Source organism: Lemur catta, chromosome 4 (genome assembly GCF_020740605.2).
Source record: "Lemur catta isolate mLemCat1 chromosome 4, mLemCat1.pri, whole genome shotgun sequence".
NCBI classification, from domain to species: domain Eukaryota; kingdom Metazoa; phylum Chordata; class Mammalia; order Primates; family Lemuridae; genus Lemur; species Lemur catta.
The window spans coordinates 35,395,043-35,420,523 of record NC_059131.1 but is presented as its reverse complement, the minus strand read 5'-3'; the positions used below and the strand labels follow the sequence as shown (position 1 = coordinate 35,420,523).

Below are 25,481 nucleotides of genomic sequence, written 5' to 3'. Positions count from 1 at the left end.
ATAAGACTAGAGTTAATTCCGCCATTCAGGAATTCAAAACGCACTTCCTAATTTATACATTTTTTAAAAAAAATTAACAAAAGTTAGCTGTAACAAAACTTGAAAGGAATACCTAAAACTCAACATGGGGTTAAAATGTGTTGCTACATCCTTCCCCACTGTGAACAGATTTCAAAATTAGAGTGTGATGGCTTCTTTTACCAATATAATATAAAACTATACAGCTGGTTATAAAGACATGAGGTAGAGCTTTAAAAAAGAAAACTAACAAGGAGAAGCTTTCATAATATATTGATTAAGGGAAGAGAAGCAGAGTGCGGTAATATCCAAGGCATAGACTCAATTTTTAAGACATGCCCTTTTCCTACATTTTAAGAATCTGACAAAATGTGGTACATATATACACCATGAAGTACTGTTCAGCCATAAAAGAAAATGAATTAATGTCTTTTGCAACAATCTGGATGGAACTGGAGACCATTATCCTAAGTGAAGTATCTCAAGAATGGAAAAACAAACACCCTGCGTACTCTCTAATAATTTGAAACTAATCAATGAGCACACATGGACACAGAAATAAGTCATTGGAAATCAAGAAAGGGTGAGTGGGAGGAGAGGAGGGGTAAAAATCCACCCAACAGGTACAATGAACAAGATCTGGGTGATAAACACACCTACAACCCTGACTTAGGCATTATAAAAGCTATCCATGTAACAAAAACCTTTGCACCCCACATAATATTTTGAAATTAAAAAAAAATTTTTTTAAAAGAATTTGAAACCAGAATTGCACCTCAAAATCATAAGAAACATGCAAGCACCAGGTAGCAAGCTGTAATGTGACCATGAAGGCCTGTGCATGTACAAACTGACTGTAAGACTGTTTGTTGAGCTTTATTTCTTTCATCAGTATCACATGCAGAGGATTTCAGCATAAATTTAGATCTCTAATTGTCACTTAAAATATTTTCAAGATTTTACTGTGCTTGAGTGTTAAAACTAAAAGCTATTGCATACATTAAAAATTTGCTGCCTGACACCCGAGTGACAAAATACGGGAAGACAATCACAATGGCAATTGCATCTGGTTGTCTTGTCTAAGTCCTGTCCATTCATTTTTTGCCTTCATGACACTGACGTTTTTTAAAAGTTCAGGACTTAAAAAGAATGTCCCACAATCTAAATTTATTGAATTTTTCCCTCCTGCTTATAATCAGTTTAGGCAAAGCCTGCCAACTTAACATGTCACCACCTACTTTGTGCTAAACATACATTCATTTCATTCTAAGGGCAATAATAGTGCCAGTTTGTACAGTGCCTTTGTTTACAAGAAAATCATCTCAAACAATGCCTCTAGAATGAACTCTAAAAATCTACAAAACAGTGCATAGAATTCAAAAGGGCTTGCCTCACGTGTAATTATATTTGCTTTTCAGTAGCATTTATTTCCATAATCTAGAGCATGAACTCATATAATCCAAGACATTAGAGCCTTGTAGCCCCCTCGGTGTTTCCTTTCCTTGTTACAACTATAGTAAGCTTTAAGCTTTTTTGCACATTTTTTGCTTTTTAGGGTATTACCATTCCTTGGCCTGCACTATCTTGCCTTTTTATGTACAAGGGTCATTTCCAGTTACATTTCCTACCATAAGACAGCATGCCTTATTTTATAGGGAGCCTAACATATTAAGCAGTCACAGTGTGTGATGGCTTTAAAAAACAAAAACCATAAAACACTCTTCAAATATCCTGATAATTTTTCTATTACCAAAAACCAGGTCACATTCAGAACATTTAATGTATTGGTTCTATTAAATTTACCTGAAGAAATATTGACAATTTCTTTAACAATGGCATCCTGGGCTTCTTCATACTCGGTTTTATTTTTCGTATATTCTTCATTCAAAGAAGTCAATTTACTGCAAATCAAGATAATGGCATTATTAAAAATATTAAAACATCAACTGGAAGTAATGTGTACTACATAAAACATATCCAGAGTATCTATCCTACGAAGCACTGAAACAATAAAATGGTAATATAAGTAGAAAATGGGCAACTTATCAGGAGTAAATGTGGCTGGAATTCAGTTTATTAATGTTCTTTAATGCTGTTTGGAATGGCACATTGGCACCATTCTTGCTATAACAATTACTCCCTTGAGCAAAATTCTGATCTGTGCCCTTTTATAAAATATTTAAATGGAATATTAATTTAGAATGGAGGCCATCATCCCTTTTAAAACACACACACACAATTTCTCATTACTGTAACATAACTATCTTTTGATATTGAAAGTTTTCAAAATAAGGAAAATGTTTTGAAAACTAAATATTATTAAGCAATTTGAAGAGAAAATGAATTACAGTTTGAAATATAAAAATACTGAAGGCAGTGAGAATAAAGTGAGGAAAAAATATTCACTGGCATCAAAGAAGGGAATGAAATTACAAAGAACAAAAAGAAGGGACATAGAGAAAGGAAAGAGGGAGAAGTAATTATTAGAAGTGGGAAGAAATCAGTTCACCAAGGCAAAAATTGTGAACTTGAAATTAGTCAATGGCATAGTAGACATGGATAGCTCAAGAACAGGGCAAGCAGCAGCACAAAAAGAATACTGTGGAAGAATACTAGAATACTAGAAAGAATTCCTTCTACAGGCAAGTAGAAAAAATTAAAGCAAAGCAAGAGGCAAAGACATAAATGTGAGACCACTGTGTGAAGGGATGAGCTGCAAGACATAAAAGCAGAGGTGAAGGTCATAATCTATGAGTGAATTTTTCACTTTTGGAACCATGTGGCCATTCGGTCCAATCTCTTTTACATATACCCAGAGGTGTTTCGAAATGATTAGAAACCCCAAAAGTTGTCTTATCTAAGCTAAAATATGTACATTTCTTGAACCAGGAAGAGATGCAGTGTGCTGGAAAACAACACAACTAGATCTGACAACAAAACATCTAGGTTTAAGCATTTACCAATATTAGCCATCTAACCCACAGGAATTGAAGTCTCAGCTTCTCCATCTGTAAAATGAGAGAAATACACCTGTCCTATTTACTTCAGAAAGTTGTTATGAGGAACAAACTAAACAGACTGTTTTCTTTACTTGGGTGGCTGAGCAACTAGAATAATGTCTGCACGTAATAGACACTCAAAATACTTGCTAAATAAATGGATGAAAGAGGATCATATATATAAAAGCTGCCTGTAAAGTTCTAGGAATATTCAGGAGGGGTGGGAGTAGGAAAGATCACAGGTTCTAGAACTGTACAGAAAGAGAAAGGATAAATGCCTTCCGCCTTCCCATACTGATGAACAATATATAAGGTAAAACTTCCTTATCATAAAACATTCACATTACATCAGGTAAGTATTACACCTTAAGGCTTAAAAATACAACATAGACTTGCAAACCTGTTGGTAAATTTAACACCATTCTTCTGGATATCTACTGTACTAAAGTTTTTATTGTTACGAAGGACTTTTTCTTCCTTACAGGTTACACGAAAGTAATATCCAAACTGTGCACTGGAATCCAGTTTAATCTGTTTGCCAGGCTCCAAGCCTTCATAATCAGGAAAAAAAGAAAAAGTATGCCATAAATACCTACAGCCATTTTATAGTGTAACTCTTTAAAAGTATTAAATCTATAGAGTAGAAAACATGCTTTTATGACATGACACTATACTGCAAAAATGATTAGTATTATCTAACTGGAAAAGATTCAAACACTACTTCACTTGAAAACTACATGAATTAAGGATAGCTATAAAAATCCTTAAACTCCTTTTTGAATGTCAGCTTCTTATATGGAAGCTGCTCCATGCAAGGCTACAGAGCATCAGCACTGAGCAGTACATACCGTCCCAGACACTGTGGGCACGTGAGGATGGGTTATGGCACGGCCCCATCCTCAAGGAGTTATGCATGAGGATTCTTTTCTTAACCAAAGCACTTCCTTGACATTAATAACATAGCGTATAATTAAAGTGACCAAATACAATTTCTAACAAAAACTTGAGACTCAGACAATGAAACTCTAGGAAAATTAGTATATATATTTTCCGTTAAGTATCGGAAACATCACAAAGCAAACAATCTGATTCATCAGTTAGACTTTTATGTAACTAAGATTTTTGAGTTTTTATAAATATGCCCTCTCGTCACAATTTCATTCATCAATGTTATCTTTAGACCACAAATCAGAAGACAGAGATAGTATCTACAAATTTATTTGCTGAAACATGGCTATCAAATGTTAGTAGCAGCAAACACTTAAAGATAGATCTTGGCCCAGCGTGGTGGCTCACGCCTGTAATCCTAGCACTCTGGGAGTCCGAAGTGGAGGATAACTTGAGCTCAGGAGTTCAAGACCAGCCTGAAAAAGAGTGAGACCCCGTCTCTACAAAAAACAGAAAAAATTAGCCAAGTGTGTGCCTATAGTTCCCCCTACTTGGGAGGCTGAGACAGGAGGATTGCTTGAGCCCATGAGTTTGAGGTTGCAATGAGCTATGATGGCGCCAATGCACTCTAGCCAGGGTGACAGAGTGAGACTCTGTCTCTAACATAACATAAAACATAACATGACGTGACATGACATGACATAACATACACTAACATAAAATAAAAACAGATCTCACTTGACTAGTGAAGAAAGGTACCATTGAGACCCATGCAGAAAATAAAATAAGACTAATTTGAACAACAGGATTTCTTAAAACATTCAGAGGGAAAGGGTAGTTCCACAATGAAAGACTGTAATCAATCAGTGATCAATCAAAGTTTCAAAACAAAGAACCATTTCTTTCTTCTTCTTCTTTTTTTTTTTTTTTAGAACAGGGTCTTGCTATGTTCCTCAGGCTGGTCTTGAACTTCTGGCCTCAAGCAATCCCCTCACTTTTGCCTCCTAAAGTGCTGGGATTACGTACGTGGCCAAAGGACCATTTTTACCAGTACAGGATGCAGTTTGCTGTTCCTACATGTGTTTTAGCGTAATGTTAACAACAGCAACATTGTCAAATGTGAAAGACAATAGTATTCACGGAATACTATATTTATTTAACTTAGGATACCATGAAAATCACAACTCTAAAATGAGGCTTATATCCTCAAAGTGTAAAGGTATTTCTGATGACATGTAGGTCTAAGAAACCAAGCACTGAATCCAACCTGTTAATTTTACAAAAGAATATGCTGAAAACCAGAAACTTGTAAAAAGCTTCAAAAAGTTTCTAAATTAAAATTAGAACTCATGTTTCCCAATTCCCAGCCTAATGCTTCTTACAGTGTTTCTTCCCAATTTGAGTGTTGTTTATGTTGCTTTCAACATAATTCTTTTATAAAACAAACCTATTTAATTCTAAAATGAAATTAAACTTAATTTAAACTGTAAAAATAGATGTTTGCCATTAATTTTCTCATTAGCATTCAATAAAATAGACCAAGAATAGGCAATAATTAATGTATACTATGACATATTCTTAATAGAATTCTTTCTTCATAAAACAAGTTATCAGTGGAAAAATTTCTAGCCAACCAAATTAACATATGGTGAAAAGACAGAAATATGCTAGTACTTTTAAATCATTAAGAAAATATACAGTAACTTAGCTATGAAATGAGGAAGGTGGACTTCAATAGCTTTTAAGGCAAAGGTTCTTAATCCAGATTCTAGCCCATATTTGGATTCTCCATGGAAACTACAGACAAATTTTTTGTATTAATATATGTAGGTATGGGCATATTTCTGGGAAGAGGATCCAGAACTTTAATCAGATTATCTAGAAGATTAAAAATTACTGCTCCAAGGGGTTTTCTAGTTCTAACATTCTAGGATTCATTTATTCATTCAACAAACATGTTTTTTAAAAAGTGTTAAAGAAAAAGTTGTTTAGAAATCTAGAATAAAAGTGTGAACCCTTGGGGAATTAATAACCTAGTACGGAATATAGATATTTTAAAAAATGTTGATATTAATGAAGTGGTTAGAAAGCCTCAAACGAATCAATGAACTATTCCTAGGAGATCAGGCTTACAGCAGAGATGATATTTAAAATAGGTCTTATTTAAATGACATCATGCAAGGGCCTACTGGGTAATTTCTGTTTGGCAAGAATCCGTCATCTTTGGGATGGGAAATTAGTAAAATATTTCTGGCACCAGTGTGGACATTGTGTAGACAAAAGAATTATTCCAATCTCCAATGACCCATTCTTACCAAGATCTCTGGCAGCACTTATTAATGTCGACTGCATCTTCTTTTCCAAACCATTCATTATTTCTCTTAATTCACTCAGATTAGGATCAAATGAAGGTTTAACAAGGAATTCATGGTTTTCTACCTACAAACAGAAGAGGAACTAAACTGTATAAATGACAGGTAAAGATGTAAATCATGAAGCAAATATCTCCTTCTACTTATTTAAATTTCATTAATGTTTTAAGTTACATGATTTGCTATCAGTTAAGTTACTCAGTCACAACTATTAAGTTTCTATTCATTAAGAGATGTAAAGTTCTAACATTAGGACCTTAGAGCTCAAAACATTATTATTAAAGAAAGTTCAATGTTCAAAACCTATAATAGAATGTGTGATTTTGCCCAAACCAAGGATCCATCTTAGGAATCTAAAAGTTAGCTCTAAAAAAAATAAAAAAAATAAAAAAAAACTATAGAATTTTATTTCTTCAAACTGAAAATTCATCAAAATCTCATGATTTAAAAGCATACTTTTAAGTAACCTGTTTCACTAAATTCTTACCAGTAATATACAGCAAGAAACCATAATGAAAAACAGACTCATTTACAATAGCAAAAATATACACATTCAGAAACAAAGTCTTGATAAAATAGGGCCTTTATAAAGATGACTGCCTATTAGATTTAAAAGAATTGATAAGAGGCAAAATATGAAAACAGAAAATTAAATCAAACATATTAAGAGCTATTCATTCCTAGTGACTGTTCAGTAGAAATCTTTTCTGAAACAAAACAATAAAAATTTAAACAAAATTATGAAAGAACATTTTTTTAAAAATAAAATCTGTCCTTATTAAGCATTAAAAACTATTAGACAATTATATAGAAAAGCTTAATATAAGAGAATCAATTTTCTAAAACAAGATGATAAAATAGAATTACAATAAATGAGGTTGAGATAATTGCTCACAGGGAGGCCAAGGCAGGAGGATTGCTTAAGGCCAGAATTTCGAGAACAACCTGGGCAACACAGTGAGACCTGTCTACACCAAAAGAAAAAAGAAAAAAAATGCTCCTGATTACTATGCATATTTAGAGTACACCTTTACATACCAACAGTGAACTACAAAAGGAATAAAGAAAATTATAGAAAGCTAGCAAATTATAGAAAGCTAGCAAAAAAGGAGAATAAAATATTTATCAAATAATCTCAATTTAAAACCAAGAGATTTAATATAAAATATTAAAATTTAAATTATTAAATGTGATTTTTAAAAGATGAAAGATTTGTAAAAATAGCTTCACAAAGTGTAAAAATATGAAGCTTAATAATTTTCTTTTATAAAGGCACTTGTTTGTATATATATGAAAAACATTAAGGCCATTAAATGGGCAAGTATAAGCACCTACAACTCACAGATGAGAAAATAAGTAGTAAACTAATCCACGGGAAAATGCTATAATAATAAAAGATATGAATAGTTAACCTTGAGATTATTCTACAGCATTTTTTTTTTAATTTTTAAGAAAAAAAAAACCACCACCAAATACTAGTAAGGTCACAGTGAAATTAGTATACTCATTCATGTGATAATCTAAATTGGTATAACCTTTAAAAATGAAGAAAGGAATAGGCAACGAGACTCAGAGATATTTGTTATACTCTGACATAACAATTCTACTCCTAGGAATTCAATCTAAGGAAATAATACAAGAGAAGCACAATAACACACAGCTGAATAAAATCTCTGCAGATTTATTTTTTACAGCATAACTTAAAAATAATAAAACATCACAATACTTGCACAGTGGTATGTCCATAGAATAGAATATGCTGCAGTAATTTGAACAGATAATGAAGATTATCTAGAAATAAGGACCAAGACTTACGAAAATTCAGGGAAAAAAATAATGCTACAATCAATGGTGGATTGAAACAATGCTATAGAACTTGACTCTTCCAATCAATCTGAGAGGTGAACAGAGCAAGGCCAAGTTCCTATCCTCACCCCCACCCCAAATACCTTCCAGAACTCTATTGTTAAGTAAAAAAAAAAAACAAAAAACAAAAAACTGATAAGAATTCTCACTAATACTAATAATCCCAAATATGGAGAGAAGAGAGTTGAATTTTCTTACATTGTCCATCTTCAGATAGGGGAATACTGTTTTGAAAGGGCTACTGGGGAGACCCAAGAAGGACAGGGAAAAGTGAATAAGTAGGCTCTAACTTACTAAAATAAACATTCTAAAGGCCACACACCAAATTGGGCATCTTCAGCAATATGTCACTTCCCCCAAACAATCTAGGATAATAAATACACCACCCAACTAGGTATTCTTACCTAGTGCTGAGGTAGTCCAACAAACACAACATCTGACCTCTACTGTATCTCCTAACCTAGTTTCTTTTCCAACAGCATCCCCTACCTAGGCACCAGAAACACAGTCATTGCATAAGGCTACACAAAAGGAGGTAAAAATATGGAAGATATTAGCTATCTTTAAACAATTTTTTAAAAGCTCCCCTACCTTAAAATACTAGATAAAATATTATAAGCCATATTTCCAAATAAACATATAGCTGGAGTTACAGCAACTAGAGCTCTGAGTCCCTGCAAAGTGGAGAGTCCCCAGCATAAAGCCAGGTGGACTATTTCTAAAACCCATCTCAGATAAATGATAAATGGCAATAATAGGGAAACCTATCTCTATCAGCTTGGGTTCCTTGGGAAGGGAAAGTGGGGGCAGAATCTCTCCCCCAACGGTTTGTGACTGAAAACCTGCCTTCATAGGGGCTTAGATTTCAAATGCCTACTATTTGTGTTGGCAGTCAAAGACGCTGCTGGTTGTTGGCTGTTTCTATTATACGCTCCCTTCTACAGTGATAGAACTGATAATTTTTAGCAGGGCACATAGCTACTCAGAACAAAGAATACACTTTCCAGCTTCCACTGCAGCTAGGTATGTGTATATGAATAAATTCTGGCCAATAGAAATGAAGTGTACCATTTCCAGAATGTATCTTCCTCTTCCCCTTTTGTCCTTTTGATAGAGAAAAGGAAAATTCCACTAAGCAAAACCCCTCCCCATGAACAAGCCCCTATGTAACTGCTAAACTGCTGCCGCTCTTGCTTCTGTGTAAACTGCTTGCAGCAATTTTATCTGCCATAGTAAGATAAAACAGGAAGAAATTCCACAGAAACTCTATACCAGGAACCGGGGTCGCTCGAGATCCTGCCCCACTAAAGATAAGCACATTGTAACTGTACCCTACAACCTTCCTAAAACACAATGTATGAAAGATTACTACACGCTCTGTTCGGGGCTCAGAATTTGGTGGTGAGCCCCCTCTGAGCCCTCCAGCGTAAATAAACCTGGTTCTCTCCACCGTTTTCATGCCATTCAGTTTGTTCTCGGTCAGCTCTGCTGTAACACTTTCCCAATGGCTGGAATGAAATAAGGTGGCAAGTCATCCTGGGCTTTGAAGATGAAGGCAACATGTAGAGGTACTAGAGCAACAAGGGAGGAGCCAGGTCCTAGATAACAGTGGAGCTGCCTCCGAGGCCAGCCCTGTGCTGTTATGCCCAGACTGTTATGATGAAAATCAAACCTCTATTCTTGTTTAAGCCACTGTCATTTATTGTTGGTTTCCTTTTTAGCAGCTAAATCTTCACCCTAATAAATCTGGATAGCTCCAGGCTGAGAAACGAACCTAAAAGTATTCCTAGGCTACTTACACTGTGGGGTGTCTGGCAAAAGCAAATTTTATCCGAGGGAGGAGGTGTGATTTGTCTGTATGATTTGCACAGAACCCAGCTAAACAAGAATTCACAATCTAAACATATAAAACAGACAAGGAAACAAGCCACCAAGAGTAAAAACAAAAGAAAAGGACTCAACAGAAACAAGGAGCAGAGATTAAAACCCAAGAGATTTCAGATATGGAATGTTAAGTATATTTCAGTATATTTAAAACTTTTAAAGAACCATAAAGGAGAATGGAACATGTGAGCAAAAAACAAAATACCACTTCAAAAAAAAAAAAAACCAAACAGACTAGGCAGAGTTTTTAAAGGGCCAAATAACTTTTGTAAATGAAAAACATAATCTTTGAAAAAAAAAACCCTGATGAATTGGTCTAGTAACATACTAGAGCTAAAGAGATGCCCAACGAATTAGAGCATCTGAAGTAATCACAAAGAGAGCAGCACAGAGACACATGGCAGAAAAAGTCTAACATATGTCCAATCATAGCATAGTTTTAGGAAACAAGAAAGGAACATAATATTCAAAGAGATGATGACTGGTAATTTTCCAGAATTGATCAAAGACATGAATTCTGTAATTGAGAAAACACAAATAACCCAAATATGAAAAATAAAAAGAAATCTACCTTTGGACGCAGAGAAGTAAAAGGAATTGCTATCTGGCACCAAGACTTTAAAATATCAATAATAATGCAAGCCAAAGGACAGCACAATACAATCTTATAGGTACTAAGGAAAAATAACTGTCAACCTAGAATTGTACACCTAGATACAGTGTCCTTCAAGAACAAGGGTAACAAAGAGACCTCCAATAAAGGAACTTCTAAAAAAATAACCAGGAAGAAGGACTGAATAGCAAAGAAATTAGTTAGCCTATGGAAACCATAAACTTAACATTGACTTTGCACAATGAAAACCTGAGGACTGAAAAAGACAGAACTAGAATACTAGATAATAATGAAGAAATGTAATCTGATTTACGGTATCCTAAGGTCCTAGTATTTGGGGGGATAAGTGAGAAGATTATGATAGGAATTAGACTTTGATGTGTTAAGCATAAACATTTGTTTTTAAATGAGGATGAGGAGGGGTTGGGTAAATTCATACCTAATGGGTATCATGGGTGATGGGCACACTTATAACATTGACTCAAACTGCACAAAAGCTGTACATGCAACCAAAACGTTTATACTCCTGTAATATTCTGAAATTAAAAAAATGTGTATAACTTCCAAACCAGTGCATGTGAGAGACAGGATTGGGGAGGGGCACAGGGAGAGGGCAAAATGGAATCTTAAAAACCCAATCAATATAAAAGTAAGAAAGGACAGGCAAGAGGAATCAGAGAGAGGAATAACAAAATAATTTGGCAGAAATCAATCCAAAGATATTAGTAATCACAATAAACAAAATGGACTAAAAAAATCAAATTAAAAATAAATAAAATCCCAGTTATAACCCTTTTTACCTAAACCATAAAGACTCAAAAAGGACAGAAAAATTCATATATCATATAAAAAACTTAAAAAAAAAAAGACTCTAACATAGCTCTCTTACAATGAGACAACATAAAACACAAGGCAAGGCTGGGCGCGGTGGCTCACGCCTGTAATCCTAGCACTCTGGGAGGCCAACGTGGGAGGACTGCTTGAGGTCAGGAGTTCAAGACCAGCCTGAGCAAGAGCGAGACTCTGTCTCAACTAAAAATAGAAAGAAATGATCTGGGAAGCTAAAAATATATATAGAAAAAAATTAGCCAGGCATGGTGGCACATGCCTGTAGTCCCAGCTACTCGGGAAGCTGAGGCAGGAGGATCGCTTGAGCCCAGGAGTTTGAGGTTGCTGTGAGCTGGGCTGACACCATGGCACTCTAAGCCCGGGAAACAGAGCGAGACTCTGTCTCAAAAAAAAAAAAAAAAAGAATAAACGTGGACACAAATGGCAAAATCAACTGCAGCATTTCAGCAGAGCTTTGCCTGGGCTGGGTTCCTTCAAGGGTATACAGCTGTGGTGACAATGAAATGCTCAATACTTGCTGTCCCATCCCCTATTAGGCTCTATTATAGTCATAGTTTTTTGTCAATCATCAGGAACACCTTTACATATTTTCATTTAAAGGAATGTTAACAAATACCCAACTCTGCTCCATCCATCATAAGCAAGGCCACATCCTCAGAGAGGCATGTGCAAAACACATTCAGCATCCAGATGTCTTGGAACAGTATTTCTGCCTCCTGTTGACCTAAAAAGTTCCATATCTAAAAAGCACTTAAAATCATTTCAATAACAGCAATATTATGGAGGAAAAAGCCAAAATGCAAGTTTTCTTAAACAACAGATAATGATATTAATACAAGTTTTTTTGTTGTTTAACCTGCAAGTAAATAGAAAAGACTGCCCTATCAATGACATAAAATATACTATACATACACTTATGTACTTTTAAAATACAGACAGCACAGAGCAAATGAGATTTAACTTCTTTAAGTCTCAGTTAATGACTCAGTAAAAACAAATCAACATCACATACGGCAAATATTAACTCAAACTCACAGGTATTGAGAAGAATGCAAAGAATCTAACAATTAGCAAACTATGCTGTTACCTTAATATGAATAATACAAACACATATTCCCTGCATAATCATTTTAACAAAATTCAGAAAAATTTCAAAATATTAAAGTCACAATTTAAAAACACTATATTAAATGGCCTCATCATATTAAACTTGTTCATATAAACAAATTTTTAACAGATATAAAACAAAACTTTACCATTTCATAAATTTTGCTTTTGAATTCATTTTCATATAAGCATATTTTCAATTATTTCAGGAACTATTCCCACTTTATATACAAATTACCGCTCAAAATTATTAAAGACTTGAGGATATGGGTCATTTAAATTAAACCCTAAATGTTCTCAATTAACAAGAAATTTGGAAGTAAACAGTATTTAGTTAAACAAGGTTAACTTTTTAGTTATACTTGACAACTATTGAGAAGATATACACATATTCTAACCTTCTCTCCCGAAGAACTTCTCTACACAGGAAATAAACAAGAGTTTTCTCATGTCCTATATTTACCACGACCTTCTCTTCTCTATCCTAGTGACTATAATTTTCCTTCTCTCTTGGAAATGAAACAAAACCTAATTGCATGTGTGAAATTGTTTATTTATGAGATTTTCTTTAACCAGGCCAGTTGTGTCCAGTATTCATTTCTTCTGTTAATCTTTATTTGCATCCATTGAAGCAATTGCTGTTTTTTAAAAAAATTCTTTTCCTATCTCAATCTTACATCCACTGTCTATAAAAGTGCCACAAGTAGTTATTAAAAAGAGAAATCTGCAAACTTTTCTAATGTGTCTTTGCTTTTCAAAAATATTCTGCTGCTTGAATTCAAAAGTATATTGCATACCTGGTCCATATCTAAGGTTGTTTCTATCATTTCCTGAAACTTGGAGAAATCAGAACGAAGATCAATAAGAGGAGTCACAAAAATTGCCAACAATAATGTCTGGTGTTTTCCTAAAAGAAAGCAGTAAGAAAAATAAAAGTTCTCATTTTTAAAAATACAGGACTACTGATTATACAAATTTGACTGAGATAATGAGCATCATTTGATCCAAATGGTACAAATAATACAGCACGTCTCCAAAGTTACCATTTATTCAGGTGTCTTAATTCAAATGTGTCTAATAATCTATTTTAGAGAAAGGAAGGTGATCTAACACTCAAAGCTTCCTACTAAGAATACACTGCCTCCCCTGCTTGTCTGTAATCTCCTTGACAATTGAGTACTAGAGATGCAGAAACCTGACATTAATTACAACTAAATGAATTTTACTTCTTGTTGATTTAATAATCCAAAGTCAAAGCCATTAAATAAGACCTCTAGCTTACTTTATATTCCTAATTTCCATTAATAACAGAATGTTCAAATTAACAGAGGTTAAATCAAGCCAAGTTTTTACACAATGGAACTTGGCTTGATGCTATTTAAGAGTATATGCTGGGGAATTATGTAAGAAGGAATAAGTAAAGCAACAGAATATATAGCATGAAAAAGCAGGAGTAGAGAGACCTGGGTGCCAATCCCAGCTCTGCTATCTACTGGCTCTGGAGCATGTTACTCTGAGCTCCCTTTTCCTTTTTTGTACAATGGAATAATAACAGTAGCTACCTAGAAGATGAATAAATGAGATAATTATATACAACACTTAGTACAGTCCTTGACACTTAACAGAAGTTCAACAGTTACTCTATTACTGTTGGTATAAAGCAAATACTTTTTTTCCTGCTATCCAATAAATTCCCCTAGAATTCTGCAAGCAATCTCTAGCACACTGAATTTCACTTCAAAGCAATAGTTCCCAAACTTTCCCACTTTAGTAGCTAGTGAGAATGATGAAAAGCTACTATGAAGTCAGCAAAATTGTTTTAAGAATTCATATTTTATTAATCACAACAGCATCTAAACATATTTAGAAAATAGTATATATGTGTGAAATATCATTTAGACAGACTATAAACAACACTTTGCCCACATAATGTCTGTTGTGCTACAATGCCTGGTTCTTTATTTCAAGCCCGCTTATGTGGTATTGGTAAATAAAGGAATTATGGCAGTAAAATACAGAGGTGGTGTTGGTTCATGAATTTTTTTTTTCCAGCCTATTAACGTTTTGAAGGGATCAAAGGCAAGCTCTGATACAAGCGTAAGCCTCAGCAATGAAGACTTCTGAGTAGTCAGCTTAATGGTCACTGTACTTTTCACTACTTTAAGATACGTGGCTGGGAGGCCGAGGCGGGTGGATTGCTCGAGGTCAGGAGTTCGAGACCAGCCTGAGCAAGAGTGAGACCCCGTCTCTACCAAAAATAGAAAGAAATTATCTGGCCAACTAAAAATATATATATACAAAAAAATTAGCCGGGCATGGTGGCTCATGCCTGTAGTCCCAGCTACTCGGGAGGCTGAGGCAGTAGGATCGCTTAAGCCCAGGAGTCTGAGGTTGCTGTGAGCTAGGCTGATGCCACGGCACTCACTCTAGCCCGGGCAACAAAGTGAGACTCTGTCTCAAAAAAAAAAAAACAAAAAAAAAAAAAAAAAAAAAAAAAAGATACGTGGGAAGGCTGGGGAGTGCCCCTTGCCAGTGTGTAAAAAAAATTGACTAAATTCTATACTCTGCTTTTAGATTTTTAATTTTGATGAAACTGACCTCCATTAGAAGCAAATGCCCCTCAGTGACCTGTATCTCAAAGGAGGAAACAAGAGGTCCTGACTGTAAGGCTGCGAAGAGTTGCTGGAAGCTGGTGCTGGATGCAAATGCAATGGAGGCCACTGATTTTATTAAAGTTTGTTAATCCTTTTGTTAGTAATGGTTTTAAAATTTTCATGTAAAGTCTGCACCAACTCTATTTTTTTCCATAAGCTTTGTTAATTTTCTAGCACGACTTTAAAGAAGGCTCTCCAAGGATACATACGTAGTATTATTACAGAAATACCTATATAAACTTCAGAACCTATGTCACTCTCAACATCTCCTCTAGCCTCTCAAACACACAGGCCCACCTTCTTGCAGCTCTTCTCAGAGTCTACAAACCCCCTCCAAGCTCACCTGCTCCCTTATCCTGCAAACTTTCACTAGCATCTTGAATTCCTTCGCCTACTTGTACTGAACCTCAATTGCCAATTTCCAACGGGGTTTTGAAAAACTACATTCTGTACTAGTTATCACAGCCTAGAATGCCCTACACAAGCTATCCTGGGGTCTTAACCCAATGATCCCTTGAATTCAGAGTAGTATAAAAACATGGAAAAGTAAATTCCATCTTTATTTTCTCTAACCTCTAACTGAAAGTTATAGCATTTCCCTCCATCATTAACGTAGACAGTAAACCACAATAATATTAATATTACCAGTACTTGTGTCTTTGTTACCAAACAAAATATCAGCTATATTTTATATCAAATTATAGTTTCTGGAAATATTCTGAAGTATCATTTAAGCTCATTCTTACTTCAAAATTAAAGTAGATCTTCTGCCAGATGTTTTTAAATGCATTAATAAAAAGGACATATATCTATATCAACAATTTGTGTTATATTTTGATAAGCATATTTCAATAGAAACTGGTTTTCTTTGTAACTCTATGTGTTTTATTTTATGCATTTGAAAACACTATGTGAAGAAGGGATTCATGGGCTTCATTAGAAGCCAAAGGGGCCCATGGCACAAAAAGGTTTAAAATGTCAGACAAGCCTTGCCTCTCTGGCCTCAACTCCTACCAACCTTGCCCTAGTTCTCTACCTCTACACTTGACCAGTCTAGCTTTCCTTCACTCCTTCAACAAGTCAAGCCCATGCCAGCCTTAGGTACCTACACTGGCAGACCCAACTAACTTCCCAGCCCTCACCACCAAGATATTATCAGCTGCCTCCTTCTCATGGTTCAAGTCTCACCTTAAACAGAAATTCCTTAAAGAAGCCTTCTTTTTTAGGGTCTCCAGATCTACTGCCTCCTTGGCCCCTGCCAAATCACTGTATCACATCAATGTTTTCTTTATTGTACTTATTACTATTTGAAATTCTTGCTCATTTATTTCCTTATTATCTGTGTCCCTCTACCCTTCCACTATCACAGAACCTCCACAAAACAGGAACCTTATCTGTCATATCTACCCTTGTAAGTCCTAGAACAATGTTTGGCACAAAGTAGGCAATTGATATCTATTTGTCTCCAAGAAATTACTTTTAAAGGCAAGATCCAAAGATTCACCTTTGAAATAAAATAGAAAATGTCAACATACATAGGAGTATTGTTTATTGGTTTAGTTTTATACATTGCTTCAGTTTCATACAATTTATTATGTGATTATTTCAGTTTTTATATATACAGTATCTATGTGGTATGCACTAAGTCACAATGAAAATATATTTCTTGGCCAGGTGTGGTGGCTCATGCATGTAATCCCAGCATTTTGGGAGGCTGAGATGGGAGGATCACTTGAGGCCAGGAGTTCAAGACCAGCCTGGGCAACATACTGAGACCTCATCTCTACAAAAAATAAGAAAAATTAGCCAGGTGTGGTGGAGCACACCTGTGGTCCTAGCCACTTGGGAGCCTGAGGCAAGGGATCACTTGAGCCCACTACACTCTACTCCAGCCACGGTGACAGATCAAAGCCTGTCTCTATCTAAAAAAAAAAGAGAAAAACAGCTTTTATCACTCAATGCAAAGTTACTTTCTATACTGTTGCTGCCACCTACTGGTCTCTCAATTCACTTTATTTTCAGTTTTTTTTCAGGAATGACATTAAGATAATATTAAGCTTAGAGTTAATCAAAAACCAAAAAAAAAGGCGTGGTGGCTCACACCTGTAATCCTAGCACTCTGGGAAGCCGAGGCAGGAGGATCGCTTGAGGTCAGTCACAGCAAGAGCAAGATCCCATCTCTACTAAATACAGAAAGAAATTAGGACAACTAAAAATAGAAAAAAAATAACCAGGCATGGTAGCCCATCCCTGTAGTCCCAGCTATTTAGGAGGCTGAGGCAGGAGGATCGCTTGAGCCCAGGAGTTTGAGGTTGCTGTGAGCTGGGCTGATGCCATGTCACTCTAGCCTAGGCAAAAGAGCAAGATTCTGTCTCAACAAAAAGAAAAAAACCCCACAAGATGGCAACAGAGCATACTCAATTTCTACCAATATATTTAAAAAATTGGGCAGGCATGGGGGCTCATGCCTGTAATCTTAGCACTTTGGGAGCTCCAGGTGGGAAGATCACTTGAGGCCAGGGTTCTAGACCAGCCTGAGCAATATCAAGACCCCATCTCTACAAAAAAATTTAAATATCATCTGGGCGTAGTGGTTCATGCCCGTAATCCCAGCTACTCAGGAGGCTGAGGCAGAAGGACTGCTTAAACTCAGGAGTTTGAGATTGCAGTGAACTATGATGATGCCACTGCACTCTAGCTCAGACATCAGAGTGAGACGCTGTTTGTTAATAAATAAATAAACTGTTAATAGTCACAATTTTATTTTTAAAGATAGTGCATTTGGTCTATTTTCTTCACAAATTAGTCCCACTTTTGATTTTCTCCTTGAAATAAATATGTTACGGAGCTACACTGAACTCTGCAAAATACCATTCTGTTGTTATTGGAAAAAAAATTCAAGAGATCCTTTAGGTTCCCAATGACCAAGGTACAACCAGAGTCTCAAATATCTTGTATAATAGAAAGAAACACAGCTCTTAGCACCCCACAACACCTGGAACAACAGTTTTCCCCTCTAATACTGTCCAGGCCACATGATTTCAAATATCTTAACTGGACAACAGTTGCCAAACCTATAATGTGAAGCATTTGATTTAGATAATGTTATGATCTCTCACAGGTCTATAACTTAAGTGTAACACCATAAAATTAAGAAATTATTGACTAGTTGCAAAACTCTCATCAAGTATTTTAGACCATGCATACACAGGGAGGTTGAGGAAGGCCTCAACCAGCCCATTGAGCCAAACCAGCCCATTCCCAATTCCTAACTTCCATAATTACGCCAGAGAGTGAGAAAGATCACCCAAGGAATATGTGTACAGAGCAGTACTTCTTACCTTTGCGGGGGAGTGGGGGAAAGAGTGTTAAACTATGTTTTTGAATATTTGATCAAAGTTACAGATCCTTTCTCTGGAAAATACGCATATATACAAAATTTTGCATAAGATTTCAGGAAGACTCCAAAAACTCATTCAAGAATTCCAGCTTTAAAGTTCCTTGTATTAAGTGAGAAGGAAGCGAAAAACAGAACTTGAACAGGTGAGGGAAACACTTAAGGGAAAGGCAAAAAAAAACAAGGATAAAGAGGAATAACCATTGAACAAAATGAAAACCAGGAACACAAAAATGTTTAACAAAATCCTAGAGAGTAGAGTTTCAGGAAGATCAAGATTGTCAAATTCTTTTTTTTTTTTTTTTTTTTGAGACAGAGTCTCACTCTGTTGCCAGGGCTAGAGTGTTACGGTGTCAGCCTAGCACACAGCAACCTCAAACTCCTGATCTCAAGCGACCCTCCAGCCTTGGCCTCCCAGAGTGCTAGGATTACAGGTGGGAGCCACCGCGCCTGGCCTAATATTGTCAAATTAATCAGTGAAGCCTCACTAGGAAGACAGGGGTTACACTACATTCACTAAATTTAGCAAAAAATAAGTCACCTAGCAAATGTTATTTCAATTCTGTGGTCAGGGCTAGAAACCAGACGAGTGAATGAACGATGGGAAATGTAGGCTTTTAGAAACTTGGCTGGGAATGGAAAAAGGGATAGATAGATATAAATGGTACTAACTAAAGACCTAGGGACAACATTGCCTTTTTTTTTTTTTAATAGGATAGATGTGAGCATTTTTAAATACTTGGTGGTAAAGAGCCAATAGAGAGATTAAAGGAAAGTGGGAAACAAAGAATAAAAACAAGGGGGTAGGAACATGGGGAAAGGAAATTAAGGGAGTTCCAAACTCAAGGCAAGTACTTTCTGAGGAAAATAAAAGGATATTTATTTACTATATGAGAGAAGAGATGCATGAGGAGAAAAGGATCAAAATGGCTGATGTAAATGGTGAGACTGAATTATTTAAAGAGCCTATCTCCATAATTATACTCTGATCCCATTCCTAATACTAGTCAATCACTTTGTGTTTCCAGCTGGTCCTACTGGACAAAACCAGAGGATATGGAAGCAGAAAAGCATAGCAATGGAAGATATTCATTTATGGGCTGGGAAATTGAGGCATGCTACCTAAGCCACACTAAAGTAGCATGAGAACATTTTCTCTATTTCTGCTTTGGTGGAAATAAATGCCAGGGCTCTAAGTCTTATCAGTCTAATGAAGAGCCTTGGCTACAAGGGGAATACTTTTTATAACACAGGTATTTTGAGAAGATAAGCACTTAGCTACCTTTTACACTAGACAAATACGAGAAAAGATTACCACAAACTTTAAATGTATACTTATTTTGTAACCTGTCATCACAAAGTTGAGTTTAAATCTGTCTACAAAAGTAGAACAGTGTTTTCCCATAATATTGAAAAGTATATTTTAATAGTTCCAAGGGATGATGATTTTTAAAATGACATTTTTAAAATGATTTTTAAATGACATTTAAAATGCTTTTACGTATTAGAGAGAACACTATAACTACTAAAATTGTTGTAGAAACATGTTCAATTAAAGTTAAAAACTGGCCGGGCGCGCTGGCTCACGCCTGTAATCCTAGCACTCTGGGAGGCCGAGGTGGGAGGATCACTCAAGGTCAGGAGTTCGAGACCAGCCTGGGCAAGACTGAGATCCTGTCTCCACTAAAAGAAAAAATAGGAAGAAATTATCTGGACAACTAAAAATATATACAGAAAAAATTAGCCGGGCATGGTGGCGCATGCCTGTAGTTCCAGATACTCGGGAGGCTGAGGCAGTAGGATTGCTTAAGCCCAGGAGTTTGAGGTTGCTGTGAGCTAGGCTGACACCACGGCACTCTAGCCCGGGCAACAGCACGAGACTCTGTCGCAAAAAATAAATAAACAAATAACAAAGTTAAAAAACTATGCTTATCACAAGTTGATTTTTATATGCCTTACTGTGTGTTAATCAACTAAATGTGACTTTGCTCACTTTATTCTGGTAACTCCACTTTCACTTCAGCTGTTAGACAACACCGAGACCTTCTATCGTAACTTTCTCTCATAGGTGTGCTGTGGGGGTTAATTCCAACAGTGCTAATATTAGTCTGTGCTGTTTTGTTAAAATTCCTGCATGGCAATGGCTCCTGATCAAGGCATGAAATATACTGATTTAACGGTGGTGTTTTGTAATCATGAGTCTGAAGGCATTCAGGGTGGTTAGTCCAAGCTTGTTGGCATTGTTTATTGTGATTGGTGATTTGCACCTGGTCTCAGTGAGCATACCCCTCTTCCCCACCTCAGAGGACTCTGCTGTAGATGCTAATTACCAAACAGGAACATGCCCACTTGACCAGGAAAATATAAAAAAGCCCAGCCAAGACTCTCATTTGGGTTCCCTGGTTCCACAGTGTCCTGTGTACACATCCTGATCTGAGAAAGTTCACACCCCACAACGAACTTTACAAAAGAAAGGACAATTAGAACCTGCATCTGACCTCTCTGGACAACTTACTATGACAGCCTTTGACTGTGATGCATATCCTAACTTTACTGCTGCTACTAGATTTTCCTGTAATAAACTGAGATGTGTAAACACTGTCATTTGGGTCCTATGAGTCTCTTCAGCCATCAAATCCTGCTTAACTGCCTCTGTTTGTGCAAATAGGCCTTAATAATAAACCCAGTAATGCTAACAATCATTTCTAAAAAGCAAAAATTCTAAAATGTCTCATGCCTTCTGCATGAACCTACAGGTCAACACAAATCTGTTACTAGAAAACAATGTGTCACAAGAGCGAATCACTACCACCAACTTTATAAGGACAGCATATTTGCCAAGCGTAAATTGTAAGAGTGAAGCAAAACAAAAAAAACAAAATCATGTGTTACCTTCATATTTTTCCAGAGCCTGTATAACATTAGGGAGTTGATTTATACCCTGATAGAGTCGGTAACAATCTTGTAAGTTTGCTGCTTGTCTTTGAAATTTCTTAGCAAGTCGGTTAAGATCTGGGAAGCGACGAAGTAAATCTTCTTGTAAACTCTGCCTCAACTCTGCATCTTCTACAAAAGCTTCCACTAAATTTAATCTGCAATAAATTAACTAGAATTAATCTTAAATATCTTAGTATAAAATGAAAGTCTGTCAACTACGCACATAAGGCTCAACCAAATGAACTCAAAACTGCATGTAAGATTTAATCTATTCTGAAATGTTAGCTTCTTTTAGAGCTATGGTCCCCAACCTTTTTTTTTTTTTTTTGAGACAACGTCTCACTCTGTTGCCCAGGCTAGAGTGAGTGCCGTGGCGTCAGCCTAGCTCACAGCAACCTCAGTCTCCTGGGCTTAATCAATCCTCCTGCCTCAGCCTCCCGAGTAGCTGGGACTACAGGCATGAGCTACCATGCCCGGTTAATTTTTTTTTTTTCTATATGTATTTTTAGTTGACCAGATAATTTGTTTCTATTTTTTAGTAGAGACGGGGTCTCGCTCTTGCTCAGGCTGGTCTCAAACTCCTGACCTCGAGCGATCCACCCGCCTCGGCCTCCCAGAGTGCTAGGATTACAGGCGTGAGCTACCGCGCCCAGCCGCCCAACCTTTTTGACATCAGGGATTGTTTTCACGGAAGACAATTTTTCCATGGACCAGGGAGGGAGGGGGGATGGTTTAGGGATGATTCAAGTGCATTACATTTATTGTGCACTTCATTTCCATTATTATTACATTGTAACATATAATGAAATAATTATACAACTCACCATAGATTGGGGACCCCTGTTTTAGAAGTGGAAACCTCCATAAAACCATGAGGCAAGCATTTCCTGATTAGCTAAGCGTCAAATTAATGTTTAGTTAAGTAGTGTCATAAGACACTAAAATATACCCAGTTTTGACTTGCATCAAATTGACATTTCTTAAATAAAAAAATTTCATTACTGAGACACTGTTGTTACTGACACATTGTTGCACATGTAAACAGTGATGTTTAATGAAACAGAATTATAGTTCAAGAATGTTACCAAATCCAATAGTCTATCAGAAGGTCTTACAAATTTTCAGAATACTTTCCAAAATTACCTCTTGACAGTACAAAGCCAAAAACATTAATTACAAAACTGAATAATTTTATTGCTTCCCAAAGTCAATACATAAAATCTCAGCTTGTTTCAAAAACTATAGAACATGTAGCTCAGACTGCTTTTGCAATTTACTGGAAATCAGTGGCTTTCCATTTTTTTCACTATAACCCACAGCAAGAAATACGTCTTTACATCATGATGCTGCACATGCATGCAGATATATAATTAAAATAGGTCTCACACAACAGTACTTAACATATATGATAAACTGTTATTTTCTATTATATTTAATTTTTCAAAAATGTTATCACTCACTACACTAATTACACAACCCATTGCCTGGCCACAACTTGGAGTTTGAAAAACAATGTTATAGACTTTACTGAATAGATGAAAGGTAAACTGTAACAATTGAAGGTAGGGAAATTGTTCCTACACATATTATACATCTCTAGTTATAGGTTTAGGGAAACATTTTTGGAGGCTTTGGGCACAGCAAATGATTCAAGGTTTGGAATGCTATCAGATGAGCAACCATTTTCTTTATATTTATAAACTACCTGAGCAGTAAATTTACTATCAAATTACACAGGGATAGAGAAAGGAAACAAATCTGCTTTCTAAATCTCTTAACTATTTATTTACTGACCTCTCCACCAGCATTTATAATTCCTGCATCATCAAAATGTTTAACATGTTATATGAGGAAAAAAAAATATGCTACCTCCAAAGTAAAAAGTAAGCACATAAAGATTATATATATATACATATACATTTTTTTTTTTGGAGACAGAGTCTAGCTCTGTTGCCTGGGCTAGAGTGCCATGGCGTCAGCTTAGCTCACAGTAACCTCAAACTCCTGGGCTCAATCAATCCTCCTGCCTTAGCCTCCCGAGTAGCTGGGACTACAGGCATGTGCCAACCACGCCGGCTAATTTTTTCCATATACATTTTTAGCTGTCCAGATCATTTCTTTCTATTTTTAGTAGAGATGGGGTCTCACTCTTACTCAGGCTGGTCTCGAACTCCTGACCTTGAGCGATCCTCCCGCCTTGGCCTCCCAGAGTACTAGGATTACAGGCGTGAGCCACCGCGCCCGGCCAAAACTATATATATTTAAAGCAGAATTTCTCAACCTTGGCAACACTGACATTTTAGGCTATTAATTCTTTGTTGTAAAGGGCTGTTCTGTGCTTGTTTAACAGCAACCCTGGCTTCTACCACCACACATTCTCTTTTCCAACAAGAAAACCAAAATGTCTCCAGACATTGCTGAATGTCCCCTGGAGGGAAAAACTACGCCAGCTTGAACCACTGGTTTAAAGGAATTTGAACAAAAATTCACTTTTTAAAACAGAAAAATAGGCCAGGCACAGTGGCTCATGCTTGTAATCCTAGCACTCTGGGAGGCTGAGACAGGAGGATCTTTTGAGCTCAGGAGTTGGAGACCAGCCTGAGCAAGAGCAAGAGCAAGACCCTGTCTCTACTAAAAATAGAAAGAAATTAGTTGGACAACTAAAACTATATAAGAAAAAGTAGCCGGGCATGGTGGCACATGCCTGTAGTCCCAGCTACTCGGGAAGCTGAGGCAGTAGGATTGCTTGAGCCCAGGAGTTTGAGGTTGCTAAGAGCTACGCTGACACCACGGCACTCTAGCCCGGGCAACAGAGTGAGACTCTGTCTCAAAAAAAGAAGAGAAAAATAACTAAAACTCTATAGAATGTCAAGATAACGTCTAGGCAGCTGGCAACAGAGTTTTTTGGTGGAAAATGCCAAATTAGCGGGAAAATAATTTGCTACCAAGTTTGTATTATGAACTAGTCACTGGGGCTATATTAATAAATAACAAGAATAATTCAGGTACTTACTGCACCAGAAAAGATTGCTATGGCATGTACTCTCAAATTAAAAAAAAAGAAAGAAAAAAAACAATGGACGCAGTCAAATCACACAATCCAATAAAGCAAGTCTGGGGGGCCTTCCTAGCTAAGCCTCTGGTTCTAACTGGGCTTCTCCACGTTTGGTCCAAGGATCACCAGTATCAAAATCACTTGGAGGCAGACAATAACACAAAATCCCCGGGAGTGGGGCTCAGCTGTGAAATTTCAAGCGATTCTTATGCACACATAAGTTTGTCTCCTAACAATCACAGAAATCCCTCAATTCTCACAATAAAGTGGGGAGAAAGGTATAAAGGGATAAGAATGAAAAAAATCTGATACTGGCTGACCTATACTATCATCTCTCTTTTTATCTTCTTTCCTTAAAACTCTCATTATCCTTAGGCCACTCTCAGGTAAATGGTAAAAATCTACACAGAATATATTTCTGACCAAGAATCTTAGGCTTCTTCCCTGATCCAAGTACCTTATCACCGTTTCCTCTCAAACTGACCAGAAAATAAATCCTAACTAATCAACGTTATTGAAGAGCATGCAAACACACAATCTCTCCTCCCCTCTGCAGAAAAGGTGGCTGTGCATCCCTACCCGTGAACCAAAAGGGTTCTGTGAAAAGGAAAACAGTTAACTTGGGCCAGGCATGGTGGCTCAAGCCTGTAATCCTAGTACTCTGGGAAGCCAAGGAGCTCAAGACCAGCCTCAGCAAGAGCACGACCCCGTCTCTACTAAAAATAGAAAGAAATTAGCTGGACAATTAAAAATACAAAAAACTAGCCAGGCATGGTGGTGCACACCTGTAATCCCACCTACTCGGGAGGCTGAGGCAGGAGTATGGCTCAAGCCCAGGAGTT

General features: G+C 36.5%; 1 protein-coding gene across 2 annotated transcripts in view; it reads right to left on the bottom strand.

Moving 5' to 3' along the window:
* Window positions 1–25,481, bottom strand: part of MSH2 (mutS homolog 2) — a 58,128-nt gene that overhangs the window by 7,492 nt on the left and 25,155 nt on the right. For both annotated transcript variants that reach the window (XM_045549553.1, XM_045549554.1), the window contains 5 exons: window positions 21,540–21,739; window positions 13,394–13,503; window positions 6,221–6,344; window positions 3,418–3,568; window positions 1,822–1,919 (listed from right to left, as the gene is read on the bottom strand). In XM_045549553.1, coding sequence (XP_045405509.1) covers window positions 1,822–1,919; window positions 3,418–3,568; window positions 6,221–6,344; window positions 13,394–13,503; window positions 21,540–21,739 — 683 coding nt within the window. The remainder of the gene's footprint in view (window positions 1–1,821; window positions 1,920–3,417; window positions 3,569–6,220; window positions 6,345–13,393; window positions 13,504–21,539; window positions 21,740–25,481) is intronic.